Source organism: Durio zibethinus, chromosome 10 (genome assembly GCF_047325235.1).
Source record: "Durio zibethinus cultivar Kanyao isolate XHJ-2024 chromosome 10, ASM4732523v1, whole genome shotgun sequence".
In the NCBI taxonomy this organism is placed as follows: Eukaryota; Viridiplantae; Streptophyta; class Magnoliopsida; order Malvales; family Malvaceae; genus Durio; species Durio zibethinus.
Genome location: NC_143171.1, coordinates 23268685 through 23290938, shown reverse-complemented (window position 1 = coordinate 23290938; position 22254 = coordinate 23268685). Strand labels below are relative to the sequence as shown.

The 22254-nt window shown below is 26.2% G+C and overlaps 1 protein-coding gene and 1 pseudogene across 5 annotated transcripts; both read left to right on the top strand.

Moving 5' to 3' along the window:
• Nucleotides 1-1622: 1622 nt before the first annotated feature.
• On the top strand, nucleotides 1623-5101 carry LOC111292360 (uncharacterized). 2 transcript variants are annotated; one of them, XM_022884695.2, is made up of 2 exons: nucleotides 1623-2084; nucleotides 3105-5101. In XM_022884695.2, exon 2 carries the CDS (start codon nucleotides 3148-3150, stop codon nucleotides 4864-4866), a length of 1719 nt encoding a protein of 572 aa, XP_022740430.2. In that variant the 5' UTR covers nucleotides 1623-2084; nucleotides 3105-3147; the 3' UTR covers nucleotides 4867-5101. The 2 variants fall into 2 exon arrangements, with proteins under 2 accessions (XP_022740430.2, XP_022740431.2); XM_022884696.2 differs by having other exon boundaries at nucleotides 1625-1887.
• A 1424-nt stretch (nucleotides 5102-6525) lies between these two features.
• On the top strand, nucleotides 6526-21067 carry LOC111292611 (EID1-like F-box protein 2 pseudogene; annotated as a pseudogene). 3 transcript variants are annotated; one of them, XR_016345839.1, is made up of 4 exons: nucleotides 6545-6651; nucleotides 6774-6833; nucleotides 8060-8868; nucleotides 20692-21067. The product of XR_016345839.1 is annotated as an EID1-like F-box protein 2 pseudogene, transcript variant X3 (transcript). The 3 variants fall into 3 exon arrangements; XR_016345838.1 differs by having other exon boundaries at nucleotides 6526-6833; nucleotides 7891-8868; XR_016345837.1 differs by having other exon boundaries at nucleotides 6527-6833.
• Nucleotides 21068-22254: the final 1187 nt, after the last annotated feature.

Here is a 22254-nt window from a genome sequence, read left to right as displayed (position 1 = left end):
TGGAGGCATTTGGTTTCAAAATTTTGAATTTCGAGGGAAAATATAATACTTGAAAAAGTGTGATATTAATTTTTTTTTATTTTTAAGATATCTCGTATTTAGATTCATTAATTTAATTGAGAATAATCTATTTATATTAATTCTTATATAATTATCATAATTTTTTTAATATATATGATGATAACTTTTTATTTTATTTTATTAATAACAAATACCTAAATGATAAATAATGCATTTAGCAAGAAAATAAATATTTTAATTAATTATTATTTTATTTATAAAATATCATCAATTAAAATATTTGTAAACATGAACCCTTAGTAGATAAGATAAATTTTATTTATATAAAAGTTCAATTAAAGCATTTGATTCTTTGATTAATTTTAGATTAATTAAGACGTTTTAAAGGACTAACTTTAAAATTATAAACCTTATCAATTAAGTCATTTTGGTATAAAAATATCTTAATTGATTTATTTTAAAAATTATAATTGATCAAAACAACTGAGTTTCAATTAATTTTAGATTTATTTTTTAAAACAATAATGATTATATGATAAATTTTTTTATTTAAATCAAATTTAAAAATAAAATAATTTTTTTTTTCAAAATCATAAAATACCATAACGAAAGGTAAATTTTTTATTTTGAAACTTTCGTACAATTAAAAATATGACATTTTTTCTCATAACTAGATTATTTGAAACCAAACATAAAATCACATATCTACCATCAAGATTCTGAAAAAAAAATTTATAAATTTCCTTGAACCAAACACACTTGAAATGTAAAAAATTTCAAACTAAAGCTCTCTTTATTTCAAGAAAACCAGTTTCCAAAAAATACTTTTTAAAAATATTAATATTTTTTGAAAAAATAAACAATTTTGTATTATTTGAATGACTTAATTAATAATATTTTACGTTATTTGATAGCTTTTTTGAAAGAATATATCACTTATAATTATTGTAATATAATTATCCAATTATAATTCAGCATTACATGGAAGCTAATAAAAATTTATGTAGAACTCATTTTTAAGTAGTGGATTCTTATATAATTTTTTATTGTAATTAATTAATTATAATATTATAAAAAAAATTGTAATTGATATAGTTTTATTTTAAAAATTTATTCTTTTTCAAATATTAATATTGACATAATTATTAAAATATTAAAATATTAAATTTTTAAAAAATTAAATATAAATAATTTTTATTAATATAATAATAAAACGATCAAAATAACTTAAATCTAAACTTAAAAAAATTATTTATAAGATTTAAATTAAGTCGAACTTTGGTAATGAATTTAATAAATAATTTTACTCATAAATAATTTTTTTAATTATTTTTTGTAAAGAAAAGATAATTATTGAAAAAAATATTATTTTTATTAAATATTAAATTGTTTTTTATCAGATAATTTTTATCAAATAAACATAAAAATATAAAATCATTTTTAAGAATTAATTTTTTTGAAGTGAAACGGAGGCCAATATAAATCGCAATCTACTTACCTAAGGTTCCATAATCAAAATCAATTAAACTCATTTATGAATTATTTGGCAAAAAAAAAAAAAAAAACCTAATTTATAAATTCAGTTTTGTATTAGTGGGGTCACACTCTTTTTCCTCCCTCTTTTCCTTGGTCTCTATTTTCTGTAGAAATCTGCAACAGACCAAACGCGCAAAGCGAAGCCAAACATAGAAAAAGAAAAACCTTTCAGTTGCTTGCACGGTCTTCAAATAAAAACCAACCTTTTTTGTGAGCTTCCATAGCAAAGCCAAACCCTTCTTTCATTTCATTTCAGTTTTTTGTTTAGTTGCCTTTACTTAGCTTTCTGGTTAAGCAGGGAGAGTTAATACTTAGCTCTGATATAAAAAGGTATAACTTCCTCTTCCTTATTATCAGCTACTTCTCATCCTTTGTTTTTCCAGCTGTTCTTTTGGGGGGGTTTTTTGAGAGAAAATGTAGCATGGGTTTTGGTTTTTGGATTGTTTGGAACGATGGGTTTCTTCCAAAATGTGAATTTTGAGATGGGTTTGGGAGTAAACCTTGGCTTTTTCTTCTTCTTTGTCTTGGTACGTTTCCTCTTTTATTCGTTTCAAAGATGGAGTTTTTCTTTGATTTTTATCTTCAAAGATGATTTTTTTTCTTTTTTTTTTTTTGTTGTTCCTGATATAGTTGCTTTATCATCAAACTTCCTTTGAATTTTTTTTTATCACTTTTTTTGTTTGGTTATGATCATAATGGAATCTATAGGTGAACGCTTGATTTTTTGTTTATCTTTGGTATGACTTTTAGATGAGACATAGTCTTCATTGAAGGGTGATTTATCAATTTCTAAGATTGGTGGATTAGAGAATTTTTCAACCCCTTCTTTTATTGCTTTCCCCAACTTGCATGTTGTTAATATTCTCTTCAAAGTAATCCGAAACAAAATAGTGACCCCATTTTTATACATGAAAAAAATGGTTCTTTTGTATTGGTTCATATAGATATTAACTGTTTGATTGAATAGTGAACCTTCTGGTACTGTATACTTGGCGATTGGTTTTTTTAGAAAATTTCCATTTTGATAGGCCATGAATACTAAACAAAGAAATCCATGAAAATAGTTGTCTGTTTGTTGTATAGATTGACAATGCTTTAAATGTTACAGTGAAGTCAAGCTGGAGATGCCTAATGATATTTTATGGCATTTCTAAAACGAGATGCATGGTGAAGTCAAGCTCTTTCGTTGTTTATATATGAAGTGTTTGTATTTATCTCTTTCTTCTTTGTCTTTATTCTTATCTGTTTCTAGTTTATGCTGATAGCTCTAAAAACTGTCTTTCCAATTTGTTCCTATTAGTTGTCTCTTGAAGTTAATGATATTTAATTTAACAAGAACTAGTTTCTAATGATCTTTAAATCTTTCCCTCTAATTCTCGAGGTGGACAAATTTTGGCATCCACAACAGCCCAAATAATATCTAGTATAATACCAAATTAGAGCTAGGCTAGTGCTCTTTTTTGCTTTATTCATCCAGCAGTCCTTTTATGTATGTATTTAATCTAGCCTAATTGACCACCATTAATATTGTTTTGGTTGGTTTCCAGGATTGTCTGTTCTAAACTTTTATTCTCTTCCGCTACATATTTGATGGCTGAGGAGAGTATTAGTTCACCTTCTGCGAAGAGTGGAGAGAAAACTATTTCTCGTTATCTGAGAGCTTCTACTGGTTCTTGTCATGATTTCTGCAAATTTGGGAAGAAACGTGAATTTGACGAGAAGGCTAGGCATCCCTTTCGGAAGAGGATTATAAAAAAGCCATGTGATAAGCCAAATTTGTTTGAGAGCTTGGATTTGCCAGTGCCACAGAGGAAGAAGACATCAACAATTATTTCCAAATCTTCCCCCAATTCCAGAACTCATACCCCTGATGCATCTGAGGTCATCAAGCTTCAAGTGTCCACCAACTCACCTGATGGAAATAATTCTAGGATGCATGAAGTTCCGTCAAAGAAAGAAAAGAATTTAGTGTCAAAGCTTAAGCCCAAACATTCTACCAATTCCAGTAATAATTCCCATGATACCTCTGATGTCATCAAGGTTGAAGTGCCCACAAACTTTCCTGACAGAAAAACGTCTAGAAAACATGAAATTCTTTCAGAGGAAAAAAAGACCTCAATGGCAAAGCTAAGATCTTCACCTAATTTAAAATCTTGCTTATCTGATGCCACTAAATTCATGCAGCAGGATGGATCAGCGTCTTCTGAGAGAGTAGGAGTCTCTTCAAAAGATGTTTCATCAAAAGCTAAAGAGAAAAGCTTTTCTAAAGGGCATACTACTTCTTTGAAGCTGAAATCTTGGGCAGAAAAACTTCCTTCTACTTTTGCCCCTTCAGAAGGTTTAAGTGTCAGGAGAAACAGTGGAATCAATGACATGAAGACGGCAAAAAGGACTGTGACCTCCAAAGTAACTGTAAAGAAAGTATTGGAATTGCCAAGAGCTTCATTGTCCCCAAGACCTTCTCTTGCTAGAGCTAGGAGCGTAACTGCTAGAAAGAACAGGAACTTGAAAGTTGTGCCTCCACAGAAGAATCAGGACAAGGTCAAAAAGGCTGAAACTGAGCAACCTCTCACTGAACATGATGAATGCATTAATGACACACTTAAAGAGAAAACCCTGTATGTTATCAAGATGGAGACAGAAAATATGTTGTTGGAATCTGATAAAAATGAAAATTGTGCTGCTGAATTGTCGCCACCTGTTGCCTCATCTCCCAAGTCTTCATCCCTCCCAATCTCTCCATCTTTGTCATCACATAGTGGAAGAGATCAAGATGAATCAGAGTATACAGTGACTGAAGCAGAGGATGACTCTGACTCCGAATATAATGAAGATGAAACTGTAAATATTGAAAAAGCAGAACTTTTGGAAGGAGAAAATGGAGGAAAGTCCAGAAAGGCTGGGATGGCTTTCTCCAATGACAAAGATTCTCAACCTGTGAAATTATCTTTTAGGAGAGGAAAGGTCATTGACATTCAGTCTGAGAATAATGGTCCAAGGCGGCTCAAGTTCAGGCGAGGAAGAGTGCTTGGGGAGAACCAAAATGTCAAGGCTGACCGGAGAACCTTTAGGAGGAGGGGAGTTGATAGTGACATGAATGACAACAAACCTGGTGAGGAAAAGGTTGTTTTGAGACACCAGGATCTGCAGGGGAAAAAAGATGAAAAGGGTTTGTTTAACAACGTCATTGAAGAAACTGCTAGTAAACTTGTTGAAACCCGAAAAAGTAAGGTTAAGGCCCTGGTTGGTGCATTTGAAACTGTCATCTCCCTCCAAGATACCAAACCATCAGCAAACACTGTCACTTGATTTGTGATGGAACTTCTCTATTAACAATTGGTATGTAGGAGAATGGTAGGAGAATAAAGCTAAGCTTCTGAGAGGCAACTCCCAGTTTACGGAGCTGTGGAAGTGTAAAAGTAGATTCACCATTTTGATTTTAAAGATCTTTGATCTTGATTTGAATGGTTGATCCTGTTTGTGCTGATCTGGACATGCTTATTATACGGTTGTGTTAAGGATATGCTTCTTTTTGTTTTTGAAAGTCTACTATGATTGATTTCTATCAAGTGAATAAAACAAATTTGATCCATCAAAGATGAAATGAAGAGCACATATTTTTATATACTACTCTAAATAAGAATATAATTTATATGTACGAAACTAATGTGGCTTTGGTTAAAAATTAAAAAAAAAAGAAAAAAAAAACCTAGGTCTTGACTTGAGCTGGACCAAACTTGCAAGAAGTCCAACCAAACTTAAAAAGGAATGAACTGTTTCATTTTTTTTTATCTCGTATCTTTTAGTGTTCGATAATTATTTTAAATTTTGATTAATTCAAAATCAAGTTAAATCGAATCTTATAAAAAAGATAAATTCTCATAAATCTATTTTTTTTATTTATAAGACTCGAAATTTAAATTTTATTTAAATAGAATCGAACTCTTTATCACTCAAACCAATAGACGTTAATGAATTATTCCATTACAACATTATTCCATTACAACATTATCTTTGATAACTTTTTTATTAATAAGTTCATCTATCTCGATTTAATTGCTTTAATATTTTAATCTTATTAATAAATTGTTTTGATATTATGAGTATTAAATTTAAATGATCAAGATAATTTTTTATATTTACTTTTGACTCATCTCAAATTTAAATTATCAAATTTGATTTGTTCAAACATGATTTTTATTTGTTTCATTGAATGTATATTTTTAAAAAAATAATAACATAAAATTAAAATAAAATTTAGACGAACGAGCAAATAGATTAATATTAAATAATTATTGAAAATGAATGTGAAAAATATTATATAACCTTTTAAATTTAAATTGAATGATATTATGTGAATGATTAGAGTAAGAATTTAAGATTAAAATTTTTTTACCAAATTAAAAATATCTCAAAGAGTGACAACGACATTATCTTCTTATCGAACTAAAAAAGAAAAAATTACACCAACATTGTAAGAAAAATAAAAGATGACGTTATGTTTTATAATTTTTCAATCAACTTGTAAAATAAAATTGCTTTTTAAAAATAAAGAAAATTCAATAAAATAGTAATTTTTTTAAAAAAGAAAAGCTCTTTGGTGTTCGGACAAAGGAGATATTGACAGCCAATGACGAGATGCCACCTAAGCAATAATAAATCAACTAAATTCCAAAAAATTAGATGTTCCACGTGGCGAAACATTCTATTGACTGTTTACTACTTTGTCATTTTACCTTTTTAGGTCCCGACACGAAATTATAAACAATTAACAGTAAAAACAAAGGGCTAAAATCTCGAAACCCTTAATCACCTCCAATGAATTAACGCCACGTATTAAAATGGCAAAACTATTGGCATTCTTAGACACGTGGATTAATTTAATTAGTCGTTGATGTTATAAAAAATACTTCAATGTCGGATTAACTTTTCTGGAAAAATATGATATTTTATTTTTTTTTCTTCTAAAGCTTCTTTCTTTGCTTCCTCTTTTTTCGTCACTGTTTCCCTGCAATTTGATCTCTGACAAAATTTTATTTTTATTTTAACTAAATAACCTTCTACGAATGTTAAAACCCAGATTGAATTCCTCATGTAAACTTTTATCTATTTTTTATTTTTATATTTATTTTTTAAAAGTTTCTTTTTACTGGTTTTCTTGGCTTTTTTTTTAGCACATGCAAGGAAACCCTTTTGTTAAATTTTTTTGTCTGCAGAGTTTGGTCTATGTTTAAGGGTCTAAAGAGTATGTAAAGGAAGCTTCTTTCAAGCTAAAGGTGAGAGCTTTGGATTTGATCTTTTAATTTTTTGCCTTTTTTTTGCTTATTTTTTGGTTAATTTTGTCATGGATTTTTTTTTAAAAAATATTTATAATGTGGATTTTGGAGAATTAGTGAAGTAGTGAAGTGGGTTTTTTTTTAGATTAAGCATTTGAGTTGAATTTGTATAACGGGTTTCTTTTGAAGTGTTTTCTTTTGGATCTGAGCTTTGATAAGTTAATGGCTTGCATTATAAAATAAATTAAGTTCTTGGTGTTGTTTTCTGACCTAGGTATCTTAGTTAAGTTTCATTGAGAAGAGAAGGAAGTAACTATGAAAAAGTGACCAAGTTCTTTTACTAAGATGGAAAGATATGTAGAGGTTGTGGTTGGTGGGGTTATGATATATGGAGATTTTTGAAGTTGAAAATGGAAATTCTAGTGTAATGAAAGTATGACTTTTCAGTCAATCCATTGTCCAAAAATTCACTTCCACTTATTACATGGTGCATTACATTTCTGTGTTTTGGGTTCCCCCTTCCCTCTCTTTGATAAGGCCTCCAGCTAGCAGCTTAAGTTAATTTTCTGTTATTGGAGCATCCAACCGGTTTGGAGTTACATGTGACATGAAATTAAGATAAGATCTATATTCCTTCGTTCTAGTTCTGAGTTCTCTCTACGTTGTTGTTATGGTATGCCTATATCTGTCTCCACCTCCACCCCAACTCCTCTGAACAGAGATGAAAACTAAAGAACTTGTAGTTAAAAAGTTATATGATCCATTAGTTGCAGATTATAAGGATCATACTCAGACATCCTCACGTTTTTGGCTGAGTAACCATAATCTGGATTTAAAATTTAGGATTGGGAGCCAGCGGTACGTCTGCTTCCCTGAGTTTCCAGGGAATTTCTGCCTGGCAGCCTGGCTAGATTATGTCGAAGGCATGAGTTTGCAATGAAGCCCTATCTCTTCTTTGCTTTATTTTATTCCAAGAAAATAATTTAGACTTTATGCCATTAGTTTTCAAGTCATATATGATGACACCTTTTTTTCTTTTGTTTTTTTGTTTACTCAGAGAAGGAAGATGGTTTTTGAACTTCTAGTCCATTATATTGAGGAATCTTAGTTTGTAGTCACCCTTTCAAAATTATAGCTTATTCTGAGCTTTCTGGTCCACAAACTGGATAGTCAAGATACTAAAACGTTGTGACTAATTATGATATTTTCTCGGCTTGCACAACCAGGGCGTATGATCATTGTTTCTTTTGCTCATATTGAGTGGAAAGAATGATTCTAATAAAGCAGTATCGTTGCGTACACTCTTCTAGTTGTCGATGCACAAAAGGTCATCTAAGTGAGGATGTGATTTTCCTTGTGTTTCAACATCTGAACTGGAACCCTAAGTTGATTGCCACTCTTTCATTCGTCTGTAAATGGTTTGATGATCTTGCCAAGAGTGTACTTTGGAAGGAGTTCTGCAAAACAAGGGCCCCAAAGATGATGCTTGATCTGCAGTCTAGTGGAAGTCATAATGTTGATGGGAACTGGAGAGCACTTGGAAAGCTGCTTATATATTGCTCAGGATGTAGTGGTGGTTGCTTGTTCAATAGCATTCAAATCCCTGGCCATTTTGTTTACAGAACCAGGTTCTCTAGGACCTCAGGCAAGAGCTTCCTTTTACCACAATGCAGAACAGATGTTCTATACGTGTCTGACCCTTGTGAACATCTTGACCAAGGGGAGGAGGGTGATGTGGGATTTTTCCGAGGAGTTTTCAAGTCATTCTTTGTTTCAAAGGTTCGGAAGATGTTGATTGACAGGGGTGCCCAGCTTCATCCAGCCGCAGTGTGTCCTTATTGTAAGGCAAAATTGTGGAACATGCTACAAGCTAAAATGGTACCACAGAGTGCGAGCCGTAGATTGGGAGCTTATAAGGATTGCATTGAGTATTATGTCTGCCTCAATGGACATATGCTTGGCATCTGCACCCTTTTACCCTTGTCTGATTCTGAAGAGGCATCTGAGTCAGAGTGATATTTTGAATGCGAACCAGGTAATCTCTCGCTGCAAACATTCATATTTTATCAAAAAAGAATGAAGTTAAAACTACTGACACAATTAAAAATGATTTGTTTATGATTCCTTCACACATGAATTAGTTAAATTGAAACTCCTTTCTTGTTTGCTGAGATAGAGGTGAGTCTTTTCATTCCCCTCTATGCAGATGGTTTTAACTGTAATTATTAATGCATATCATCCTTCATACTACCTGCATCACAGCATCTTTTGTTTTTTGAACATAAGAATGAGAGAGAAAGAGAGGGAAAGAGTTTGGACCAAATAAAAATTAAGAGCCTATTGTTACCTTTAGACAAGAATCATAAGTGCCTTCTTTTTCCAGCTGGTCATGAGTAGTTTATTTTTGGAGCATTAGATCCTATCAAACTGGGTCAACTACGAAGAACAGCAGGGCCATCCTTGTCTTCCTCCGACTGTGGCAATAATTCATCTAGTGGTTCCTCTAAGATGGAAACCCCTACTTGGAAATTTTGAGCTAAATTAGTAAACAAATCAGCACACCTATTGCCCTCACGTAAAATATGACGCACTTATCTTACCCAGCCTTCCTGGATTAACTGCATACTATCTTCAACTACTACAGAACAAGGGTTTCTCCGAATCTATTTTTCTAGAAGGGAGTTCCTTGTCTAATTCAGCAAGTTCTGCCTTCTCTTTTGCCAAATTGCTAGTTGAATTTGAGTTGACTTAAAACCGTCTCAAGGACTTGAGATCTCAGTATAAAACTTGTGTCAACTTAATCATCCTGTGCTATAATTTTATATGTTTCTTTATATGTTTGCATATATACTAATTTTTGGTATGTGTGTGATGAACGTGTAATTCTTATCTCTAAAAATTCATCTCAATAAATAATTTTTTTGATGCAATGATAATGATAATTATAAATACTAACAATTTAATTTTGATTTTGGTATAATATAGGTAAAATTTGATTACCTTTTATATATTTTTTAAAATAAGGATAAATACTAATAATTTAATTTGTATTTTTTATACTTTTTAAGTAAAATTTGATATCTTTTAATATAATTTTGATTTCAATAACTTTTGATAAAATTTTGGTAACATTTGATATTCATTTGGTAACTTATGATATAATTTTGGTGATCTTTGATATAATTTTGACAATATTTGATAAAATTTTGATAACATTTTTGTGTATTTTTTGTAATTTTTTGGTAATTTGTGATATATTTTTTTTATAATTATTGATTAAATTTGTATTATCATATATTTAACAATGGATTATTTGTAAGAAAGTAAGAGTTTAGTTTTAATATGAGATGATTTTATTTTTACATAATAACATTATTGTTTAATTCAAATTTAGAATTTTTTTATTAAACCTTTTTATTGAATAGATTCATGATAGATTTATTGTAACTTCCCAATATGAAATTTGTAGCTTCATTTTTGTAAGAAACCAAGATTTAATTTCTGACAATTTTGAGTATAAAAAATTTATCAATGATAGACAATTAAATTATCATTGATTTAATATTATTTTATCATTTATTTACTGTTAAACTATCCATTATATACTACTAAATTAGTATTGAAGTACTATTAATTTATAAATGATTTACTATTGAGTTATAAATTATTTACTAATAAATTATTGATGATTTATTAATAAGTTATTGATAATTTATTATAAATTTATAATTAATTAATAATTTATTGAAAATTTACTACAAAGTTATTAATGATTAACGAATTTACTATAAAATTATTATTGATTTAGAATTAAATTAGTACTAATTTGTAATTAAGTTATTAGTAATTTATTATCAAGTTATTAATAATTTATATATAAATTATTAATGATTTAATATATGTTACTATGTATTTACCATTTAGTTTTTTATTATTAACTATAAAATTATCACAAATTTATTACTAAATTAACTATGATTTATTACCAAGTTATCACTAATTTATATTAAATTATCCATGATTAATAATTAAGTTATCATTGATTAACTATTAAGTATCAATAATTTACTATTCCTAAGTTATAATTTACTTTTAAGTTTTTAATGATTAATTATTAAATTATCATTGATTTATTATTAAGCTATTTATGATTTACTATAGAGTTTATCAATTAATTACTATTAAATTTAAATTGATTTACTATTAAATTATCACTAATTTACTATTAAATTGTTATTGATTTATTATTAAATTATCAATAATTAATTATTAAATTATCACTTGTTTTTTATTAATCTATCGTTGATTTATTAATACGTGGTTATGCATTTACAATTATAAAATATGAAATTTAAAAAATCTACTAACCATATATGAGATAATTTTCTTTTATATAATAACGTTTTTATTTTATTCAAAGTTAAAAATTTTTACTAATTTTTTATTGAATAGATTCGTGGTAGGTTTATCCTAATCTCAAAATAAAAGTTTTGACTTCGTTTTTGCTAATAATCAGGGTTTAATTCCTGACAATTTTGAGTATAAAAAAAGTTATCAATGATTGATAATTAAATTATCATTGATTTATCACTAAGTTAGTAACGAGTTATTATTAATTTATGATTAATTTATCATTAAGTTATGAATTATTTATCATTAAATTATAAAATGATTTTTATTAAATTATTTTTGATTTACCATTAAATTATTGATGATTTATTATAAATTTATAACTGATTTACTATTAGTTTATAGATTATTTACTAAACAATTATCAATGATAAACTAATTTACTATCAAATTATTATTGATTTACAATTATGTTATTAGTATTTTATTATTAATTATTAGTGATTTACTACTAACTTATAAATTTACTATTAAATTATCAATTATTTACTATTATATTTTTATATATTTACTATTATATTATTATTGATTTACTATTTAAATTACGGTTATTTACTACAAAATTATTATTAATTGTTAAATTATATATGATTCATTATTAAATTATCACTGGTTATATTAAATTATGCATGATTTATTATTAAGTTATCACTGATTAATTATTAAATTATCAATGCTTATATATGATTCATTATCAAATTATTACTGATTATATTAAATTGTGTATGATTTATTATTAAGTTATTATTAATTAACTATTAAATTATCAATGATTTATTACTAAATTATATTGATTTTTTTTTAAAATTTCAACGATTAATTACTAAATTATCAATTATTTACTATTAAATTATTATTGATTTACTAATAAGTTATTTATGATTTGCTACTATGAATTAATTACTATTAAATTGAAACTAATTTACTAATATATTATTAACAATTTATTATTAAGTTATTATTAATTTATTACTAAGTTATCAATAATTAATAACTAAGTTATCACTTTTTTTTTTGGGTTAAAGAATCTTTAAGTTAGTGTTATAATGTTATACATTTACAACTATATTATAAGTGTTTTACTATTACAGTATTATACATTTATTATATTATTATTGATTTATTAAAAAATTATTAATTATTAACTACTAAATTATCATTCATTTACTATTAAGTTAGTACTAATTTACTATTAAGTTTTAATAATTACTATTATGTTATACTGATTACATTTAAGTTTTTAATTATTAATTATTAAGCTATTAGTTATCTACTACTATGTTATTATTGATTTTTGTATATCCAAAAAAAAAAAAAGGTGATCACAATATATGCTAAATCATGTAATTTATATGGTAAAGAAAGAAAGTAATAAAAAATTTAAGTGTAAATAACTTGAAAAGTATAAGTAAATGATTTTAATTTACCATCTGTAGTTTAATACATAATGATATGTTAAAATTATAACTTTTTATACTAATGCAAGTATCAAAATTATATTAAATAAATATATATAATATATATAGTTAATATTTTTAAGATATTCTTCAAAATTTTTAATTCATGGTAAAATAGTACGTATAAAGATAAGTTTTATTAATATTTTAATTGAATTATTAGTTTATGTATTTTTATACTTAGTAGTGAAGTACAATTGCATATAAAATTAAAAATTTTGATTATTTTGTCACCAAGGAACGTAATAAACTTTATTGTATATTTCTATTTTTAAGTGTATAATTTGGGTAAAAATTTTGTTATATATATATATATATATCAGATAAAAGTAATGAGAACAAATTTACTAAATAAAATTTACAAAAATTAAATAGACAACAATTTTAAAAAATATTAAATTCACAATAATTGCCTTTCCAATTTTCATAAAAGTTTTTTATTGCTAAACAAAAAGATAATATATTTTTTAATTGTTACTTTATGTGTATTACCATCATTCAAAATTATTATTTTTTTATTTTTTTGTTTGAGACTTTTTTTATTTTTTTTATGATCAACTCTTCTAGCTTAAAAGAGTAAAGAATATTGTAAGGTGTCATAATAACTTAAATAATATTTAATTATATGCGGTATTCCTAAATTAGTATTAATTATGATATCTTTTTCAAATAAAATGTTTGAATTATTTTTTTTAATCCATATAATAGTAACTTGATCAACAAATAAATAATTATAAACTCATTGATCTAGATTAATATTCTGCAATACGAATTTCAAAATTCTTAAAAGAAGATATATCCTTTAATCTCTATAAGACTTGGGTATAAAATTTTTTTTTTAATTATCATTAGTATCTCAATCACTTTTGTACTTAAATTTTTATTGTGTTATGTTTTTATTCTATTTGAAGTTTATTACTAATATAACAAAAGAATAGTTAAAATAACATAGATTAATCAACTCAAACTTGAAATAATTCAAAACTCAAATTGAGTATAAATAAATTTTTTACTTGTTTTAAATTTTAATTTAATTAAAAATAATATAATACACAAATTTATAAAAATAAACTAACTTGATTCAATTTTAATTGCTTTTAAAAAATTAACAACTTAATAGCTATTTAAAAATGATTGAATATAATCAAAATTAATAGTAATTCAATCATAATTTAATATTTCTTATTCATCTTCTGTAACAGTTTAAAAGTTTTCTATTTAAACTTTTTTCTACATCTTCAATGTCTTATTTGTATTGTCTTTCTAGTTGAATTAATTAATTTTAAGAGTATTTCTAAAGTGAAATTGTAATTATAAGTAATTGAGTATATATATATATATATATATATATATTTGGATTTAGAACAATTTAAATTTAGCTTTTTAAACAAAGAGAAGCATGAACTAATTATTGAATCAAATTTGCTTAGATGCATAAGTGAATAATTAAGTATACTATTAATAGAAATAGATGATACAACTTAACTCAATCTATTTGGTCGTTGATTATAAGTCTAAACACTAACTCGAAATTATAAAAAGTCAAAATTCAAAATAATTGAAATGCTAAATACACAATCAAATAAAAATTTATAAAATGAATTTTGCTAATTAATCCCATAAATCACTTTTAAGTTTAGTCAAATTATAATTTATATTAAGATTTTTATATTAAATGTAATAACAATAATTAATTTGATGAATTTCAATTCTTTTGAACAAATATTATCTAATATAGCAACCTTAAAAATTTTGATACAATAGTAAATATTTTTCAATTGATATAAAGGAGAAAATAAAGGAGTATACAATAATTTTCTTAATAAAAAAGTTTCTTGTTAATCCTAAAAAATTTGAAATCAATATATTTGTATTTTTCTATTGAAACATCATATAGCCGTAAATATTTTTTGTCATATGGAGAATATAGAGCTATGTATAATCAAAGAATCTTTTATCTCATGTTTTTGCTTAGGATAATCTTTCATTGGTGCTTCCTTCAATTGAATGTAATTATATGTTCTATCAATTGAAAGATTGAATTTTCTTTTTTTTGAAAATTTTTATTATACATAATTTTTTTTATAGAAAAATATTAAAATACATAATTTTAAAACTTAAAATGAAATAAAATAAATTCTAACTTTGATACTTGTCATATTTTCTTAAGAAAATTTGAATTATAAGAATAACAACCTTGTTGTGTGATTATTATACAATTTATAATAATTTCATTTTCAACATTAATAATATAAATTTTCATGAATAAACATAATTTTGGTATAAACATATTCAAAAGAGAGTTATAATGAATTTTTTCATATCTTAAAAGAATTAACCAAAAACAATTAATTTTATTTCACTTGATAATTCTCTATTTAGAATAATTTATATTAGGTTGTTCAATCACATAGAGGACCAAAAAAGTAAATAATTTAACATAATCAAGAAAGATTAAATAATTTTGAAATATAAATTAATCATATATATGCATATTAAGATAAAAGTTAAAAAAAGGATAAATTTCTTGTAAGTCTTTCAGTTTTGAGTCAAATTCAATACAAGTCCATTAATATTAAAAATGGACAACCTACCCCAAAATTCTTAACTCTGTTAACAGATTTTACACAATTACAAAATTATAACCTAACTAAACCTGAGTTTTTTGACAAGTTTTTCCCTTCGTTATTTTTCTTTTCAACCTCTTTTTTCTTTTTTTTTTTTTCCTTATATTGTCTTTTTCAATCCAAATTTTTCTTGAAATTTTTTTCAATCGAAGATAATCTCAATCATTTTTGTCTAAAATTTTTCAAATTCAAGCTAATTTTACCCTTATTAAAATTGATTTTCTCTTTTTCTAATCACTATTTAGGGTTATTTTGTTCAACATACTTTGTTTCAATTTCATTTGGTAAGTTTTTCACTTTATCTGGCATCTAATACCATAATTTGACTTTTGTTATAGCTTTCATTAATTGTAATTATTCTCATTTTGATACAATTGTTTGTCTGCTTTAAAGTTTGAAATAGGAAAATATAATTTTGTACATTTTAAAGTTTGAAATAGTTTAATATATGCTTTGTACTTGATTATTATGATTTGTTTGCCATTGTCTTGAATTCTTAACCTAACCTAATAATCCTTTTTTTTTCATTAAAAAATTGTTTTTTTGTTTTAATAATGAGAAATTTGTTTCTTTTTTTAATAATACCAAGTCAAATGTAAGTTTTGACACAAGGCAAGACCAAAATAAGATATGGGTGCAATTTAGGAAAGTTAGAGCTAGAAATAATAAGATTAATCATACAATTGTAAGAGCAATTGTTTTGTCTTTTAGTGTTGACCATTCGAAAGGAGAACCTAATGGTGGTTTTAGTCATAAAAAGGGAAATGATACAAAGGTCTTGAAATGGGTAATAGGGAAGCAATTTGTAAGAGTGGGGCTTTGCATTTACTACAAAGAATAAAAGCTTTCACTGCAAAACCAACCTTTCCCTTTCTATACATTGTGAGCACACTTTCAAAGTTATTTATATAAGCCTCATTTTGTATGGGATTTTGCTTAATTTTATTACTTTTTTGCATACATTTTCTTTTTTTATTTTTGATATTTACATGGGGGATTTTAAGTAATTTCTTTATATATACTCCAGTTTACTCAAATGTGTGGATTAAATTTGGAATTTAGGGAATAAGTTATTCAATTCTAATTCTAAAAATAAATTAACCAAAAGGGTGAAATTTGTAACCACTAGGGATTAAAGCTTAATATACATTTTATAAATTTAATAAACCAAAGGATCATAATTTCTAGCTTAGTGGTTCACTTAAAAAAAAAAGATCAATAATTTAGATAGAATTTTATCATAATTTCACATTCATATCAATAGTGATGGCATTTATTTTTGATAATAAATTAAAATTCTATACAGAGCTTTTAGACTTTTAGAATTAACTAGAATGTGGTTAAACATAGCAACCAATAAAGAGCTTGTTTGTTAGTATGTAGACTTCACATTATGGAAGTCTATTTATCTTGTTTGCCTTTTTTAATAGAAAAAACTAAAATTTTATTGGAATGAGATCAAAGATAAAACATATTCTCGTATAAAAAAAATATTAAGATGATTATCTTTTGATCCTAATTTAACTTTATCCTACAATATGAATGAGAAGAAATGAGATTGGGGATTGTGATGACTATAGAGTGATGTTTTTAATGTTGTGAATTATAATATAAAATAAATTAATAAATTAATAATATAATTTTATCCATTTTAAAGTTTGAAATAGTTTAATAGATGCTTTTGTATTTGATTATTGTGATTAGTTTGCCATTCTTTTGAGTTCTCAACTGAACCCAACAACCCTTCTTTATTAAAAAAATTATTTATGTGTTTTAATAATGAATTGTTTATGGCGAGTTTGAAATAATTATTGATGGCAAGTTCAAAGTTGCATGACTTGGTGGTTCATTACAACTCCAATATTTAAGTGATTGAGAATGTTAATACTAATAAGTTTTTTTTTTTTTTTAAGTTGACAAATGATATATTTGAAATTACCATGGATGATTCCACTAATGGCATAGGAATGAGTACATGCATTTAAGGTCAGCATCTAAAGTCAGAATAATTGTAAGAGTGGAAAAGTGATGCTAATGTAATGCAATTGTTTCAAATGTATGAAGCTGTAAAGGAAATCCATATTTACCTAAAAATTACTCCAGCAATTCCTTTTAACGTAATGTTCAAATCAATAAGTAAAGGTAACTTTTCTTTCACACTTACTGTTGATATTGTTGATAAGATTTATAGAAGCTAGTCAAAATGGTAGTAGTAGAAGGATGATAGGAAGTCAAATATAGAAGTAGGTACTAGTAGTTAACATCATATTAGATTTGATTTTGACAATCAAATGATTGAAAGTGAATCTAATAGTGAACTTGAAATGGATAGTGATAATGAAGAGCAATATGAGTTTATTAGTGAGGATGTTGATTGAATAGTTGTGAATGGTCATGAACGTAATGAATCATATGGTAATAACAATGTTGAGCTTGAAGATAAGGTGGGGCCTGATAGTAATGATGAGTTATTTGACCTTGACAGTGATGTTGAAGTAGGGAATTATGAAAGTTTTGATTTTGATAAAGAAAGTAAGGCAATTGATGGGGCTATGGAAGGAATACCATATTCAGTTGATGATTTTGAAAAAGTAAAGCTCGTTAAGGACATGTTAGTTCATAATGTTAATCACTTTAGAGAAGTCCTTACAAATTATGTCATTCAAGAATGGGTAGAGATAGTAAGGATTAAGAATGATAAGATCAAATTACAACATATTGTAAGGCACATGATTGTAATTGGAGAATCCATGCATCAATTATTTTTTATGGAAAAACATTTAAGATAAAAATATGAGAGGGTGAGCATACTTGTATTAGAGTGAGTGATAATCATGGTGCTGCATTTAGTGTTTAGATAACAAAAAAACTAAGCTCAAAGTTGCACATTGAACCAGAGATGTCTTATAACTTGATGCAACATGAATTGAATGAGAATTATGGGCTGACAATTATCCAAAAAAGTTGTATAAAACTAAGAAAAAAACAATGAAAGAATCTCAAGGGACTTATACTAAGTCATATAGTTTGCTTCTTTTATATGCTCAAATGGTGAGGGATACCAATCCTAGTAGCATTGCTATCATGTAATTAAAAAGGCTTGAAATTAGTATTAACCCTACTTTTAAAAGGTTTTTTCTTTCATTTGATGCTATGAAGAGAGGGTTTATTAATGGCTGTAGACTTTTCATTGGTGTGGATGGTTGCCATTTAAAAGGGCTTTATAGAAGAGCTTTGTTAGCAATTGTAGCACTTGATGGGAATTGTGGTTTATTTCCTATTGTTGTTGCAATTGTGGAACTTGAAAATGGAGATTCATGGGGATGATTTTTACAGTTATTAAGTTCAGTTGTTGGTGATTTAAGCAAACCATTAACAATAATGAGTTATGGCCAAAAGGTATGTAGTATTAAAATTTTTTCATATTCATTTCTTTTTTTTTTCTTCTTAAAATTAGTTTTGGCATTGATTGTTGTTGTATGGTAGGGATTAGCTGAAATAATGATAGAAATCTTGTCAAATGCAAGTAAAAAAAGATGTGCTAGGCATTTGTATAGTAATTTTAGACAACAATTTCCATGTTTAAAGTTGAAGGTAAACTTTTGGAAAGTTGTCAAAGCCCCTAATATGTGGAAATGGAATGAAGCAATGGAAAAAATCTAGAAAGAAAACAATGATGCATACAATTGGTTGATGGATAAGCCACTAGGGGTGAGAAAAAAATCGAAAAAATTGAAAACCAATTTGAATATGTAATGTTCAATTCGAATTGATTTTTTTTTATTCGGTTCGAATTAAGTTCGGATATTAAATGTATATATTATATTCAGATTATATTTTGGATCAAAAGGTGAAATACTAAAAAAAAATCAAACTGAATCGAATTATATATATATTTTAGTTTTTTTATATATTTTAAATTTTATAAAATAAAAATAATAATTTTATATCAAAATTTATTTAAATATATTAAAATTTTATATTAAAATAATATATAAAAATTAAAAATCAATAAATCGAACCAGTAAAATTCGATTTAGTTTGGTTCGAATCGAATGAAGGTTTAGATCGAATTTTAAATTTTCATAATATTATCCAAAAAAATTGAATCAAATATGATTGAAATCAAATCGTTATCATACCTGTAAACCACTATATTTATGGGCAAGATACACTTTTGATCCTATTGTGAAGAGGGATCATGTTTCAAACAACATGACTGAAAGTTTCAGCAATGGATTGGCAATTTTAGAGGTAAACCAATCTCATTTTCCTAGAAGATATTAGAATTAAATTGATAAAAAAAATTTCATAATAGATATGAGAAAGGTTGTACATGGGACACACATATTACTCCAAAAATTAAGAAAAAACTTGATGCAAGCAAGTATAATCGTAGGTTTTGTAAAGTTGTACTTACTAGTGAGCATGAGTTTAATGTGTTTAAAGGTAGAAGAAGTTTTATTGTTAACTTGCAATTTAGAGTTTAGAGTTACCTTTGCAGTTTTTAGCAGATATTAGGTTTGCCATGTAAGTAAGGTGGGCAATCCAACTCGTCCCTGGCGGGTTTCTACCCGACCCAACCCCATAGGGTCGATTTTTTTTTTTTTTAAAATCAGGTTTCGAGTCGGGTCAAGTAACACTAAGAAAATGTTGAGTTTGGATTTTAGACGAACTCAATCCGACCCAATATTATATAAAATTAATTTTTTAATTAATTTTTTATTTATATGTATTTATATAATTATATATTAAAATATTTATATTTAAAAAATAATATTTTATATTTAAAAATAATATTTTATTAATTTCGGGTCGGGTTCGGGTATTAAAAAAATAAAAAAATTAAAGTCGGATCGAATTCAAGTTTGACGAATATAAAATCGAGTCGGATCGAAACGAGCAAAAACCTGCCCTAATTCGACCCGTTGCCATCCTTACATGTAAGCATGTAGCAGTTTACATAATTCACAAAAAGGTTGATATTGAATTACATTGTCATAACTATTACTTTAAGGAAACTTTCATGTTGGCATATAATGAGTTAATTCATCATATCCTTGATATTGCAATGGCTAAGTTTAGAGGTCAAGTTCATTTTGTTAAACCTCCATTACTTTGTCGTATGCCCAGTAAACCTAAAAAAAATAGAAGGAGAAAACCTGGAAAACCAACAGCCACAAAAAAAATGCAAAAAGAAGTAGCACTATTAGATGCATTTTCTGTCTCAAACTTGGCCATAATAAAAGAACTTGTCCAATATTTGCTATTAGAAGTAATAAAAAGGTAATTACAAAGATAAAGTCTTACAAATTTTACTTTAGTAATTATGTTTGATTACTTATACTATGTTTGATTTTTCAGGTGAAAAAAGTGTTGCATCAAGACCATAATCTGTTGTGAACTCTTCAAGATTGTATATTGCTACTATTGGTGAAGGATCAAAAGCTACTAGTAAAGGATCAAGAGTTGCTAAGAAAGGATCGAAAGCTACTGGAAGGGGATCAATAGCTACATCTATGATTGTGAATTCTATTGTCACTCTTGTTGGCTTTTTAATTGCTGGTTCTGTGACATAAATTGTTATTTCAAGTAAAAATCAAATGTATGGTGATGGAAGGGCTGCTCAAGGTAGTCAATATGTAGCATACTAATCTTTAAAATGGAAATTTGTAACTTTTTGTTAGTTGATGTACTTAACTTTTGAGATGTAACATCAAGTTAACTTTTAGGATACAAATTAATTTTGGGAAGTACATGTATGTGCTACTAGGCTACTTGTGCACATATATGTGCTAACAGGACACAAATTTCTTTTTTGATTAATCCAAAGATATACAAATTTCTTTTTTGATTAATCCAAAGATATAGGCACAGTTAGTTAATTTGATTGTTGTTTATACTTAGGTAATTGTTTGTTACTTATGCTTGAATGGGATTTGCAAAGTGGTAATGCATGTTTTATGAGGAAAGTTTGTCAAAATTTTTTAAACTTTTAAAGCACAATTACTTGAGGCAAATGGAGGATAAAATGGAGTTCTAATCATTTTAAAAGTTGAATCAATTAAAGTAATAGAATTCAAATGCCCTATTAAACTAACCAATTACCTTAAACCCTAACTATTAACAACATCAAAATGATAATTTGAAATAAAATTTAAGCTATCAATATGCTAACAACATCAAAATGGTAATTTGAAACAAAATGTAAGCTTACAATATTAAATTAGCAAGCTATACAATAATTTCATATTAGTATTTGTTTAACACTAGACATTAGTTGTTTAATCCTAAACACTATTTGCTAAAAACAAGAACTAAAATAACTGTAAACAAAGCAACAATGATTGTTTTCAATAAGTTCAAATCATGCTCAATTTTTTTGCAATACTCTCTTATAGCTCCAATTTCTTTTTTTTATTTCTACCATAAAACTTCTAATCTCTATCATATTTCTTCTCATTTCAATATCTTTATTGGTATCAGAATGTATATTGATTGGATGCCACTATTGAAAAAATCCACAATTCTTTGCTTGACAAATAAAATAAAATTTTGAATAATTATGTTTAGATTCTGATATATTTATAGCAGCTCTTTGATCATATTGACAATATTTTTTCTAAAATTGAATATTATAATATAGTGCGTGACTATTGCTTAAAGAAGGTATAGCAATATTCTTTGAGAATTTTTTTTAAACACTTGGTAAACAGTTATAAATAGCTTTATAAAAATAACATGTAAATAAATAAAATATTATCAAAAACCATAACAGCAAAACAACAAAATTTTTTTAATGTAACAGAATAGGCCCTAATTATTTGATGAACAAACACATGGTAAACAACATATAAAATAACAAAACAAAACAACATATAGCTTTAACATTTTCATTTGTCAACATAAGAAAAAGCCAAGAAAAAA

Bases quoted from the DNA above. Each gene is read 5' to 3' on its own strand.
- LOC111292360 (XM_022884695.2), top strand. From the start codon at position 3,148: ATGGCTGAGGAGAGTATTAGTTCACCTTCTGCGAAGAGTGGAGAGAAA.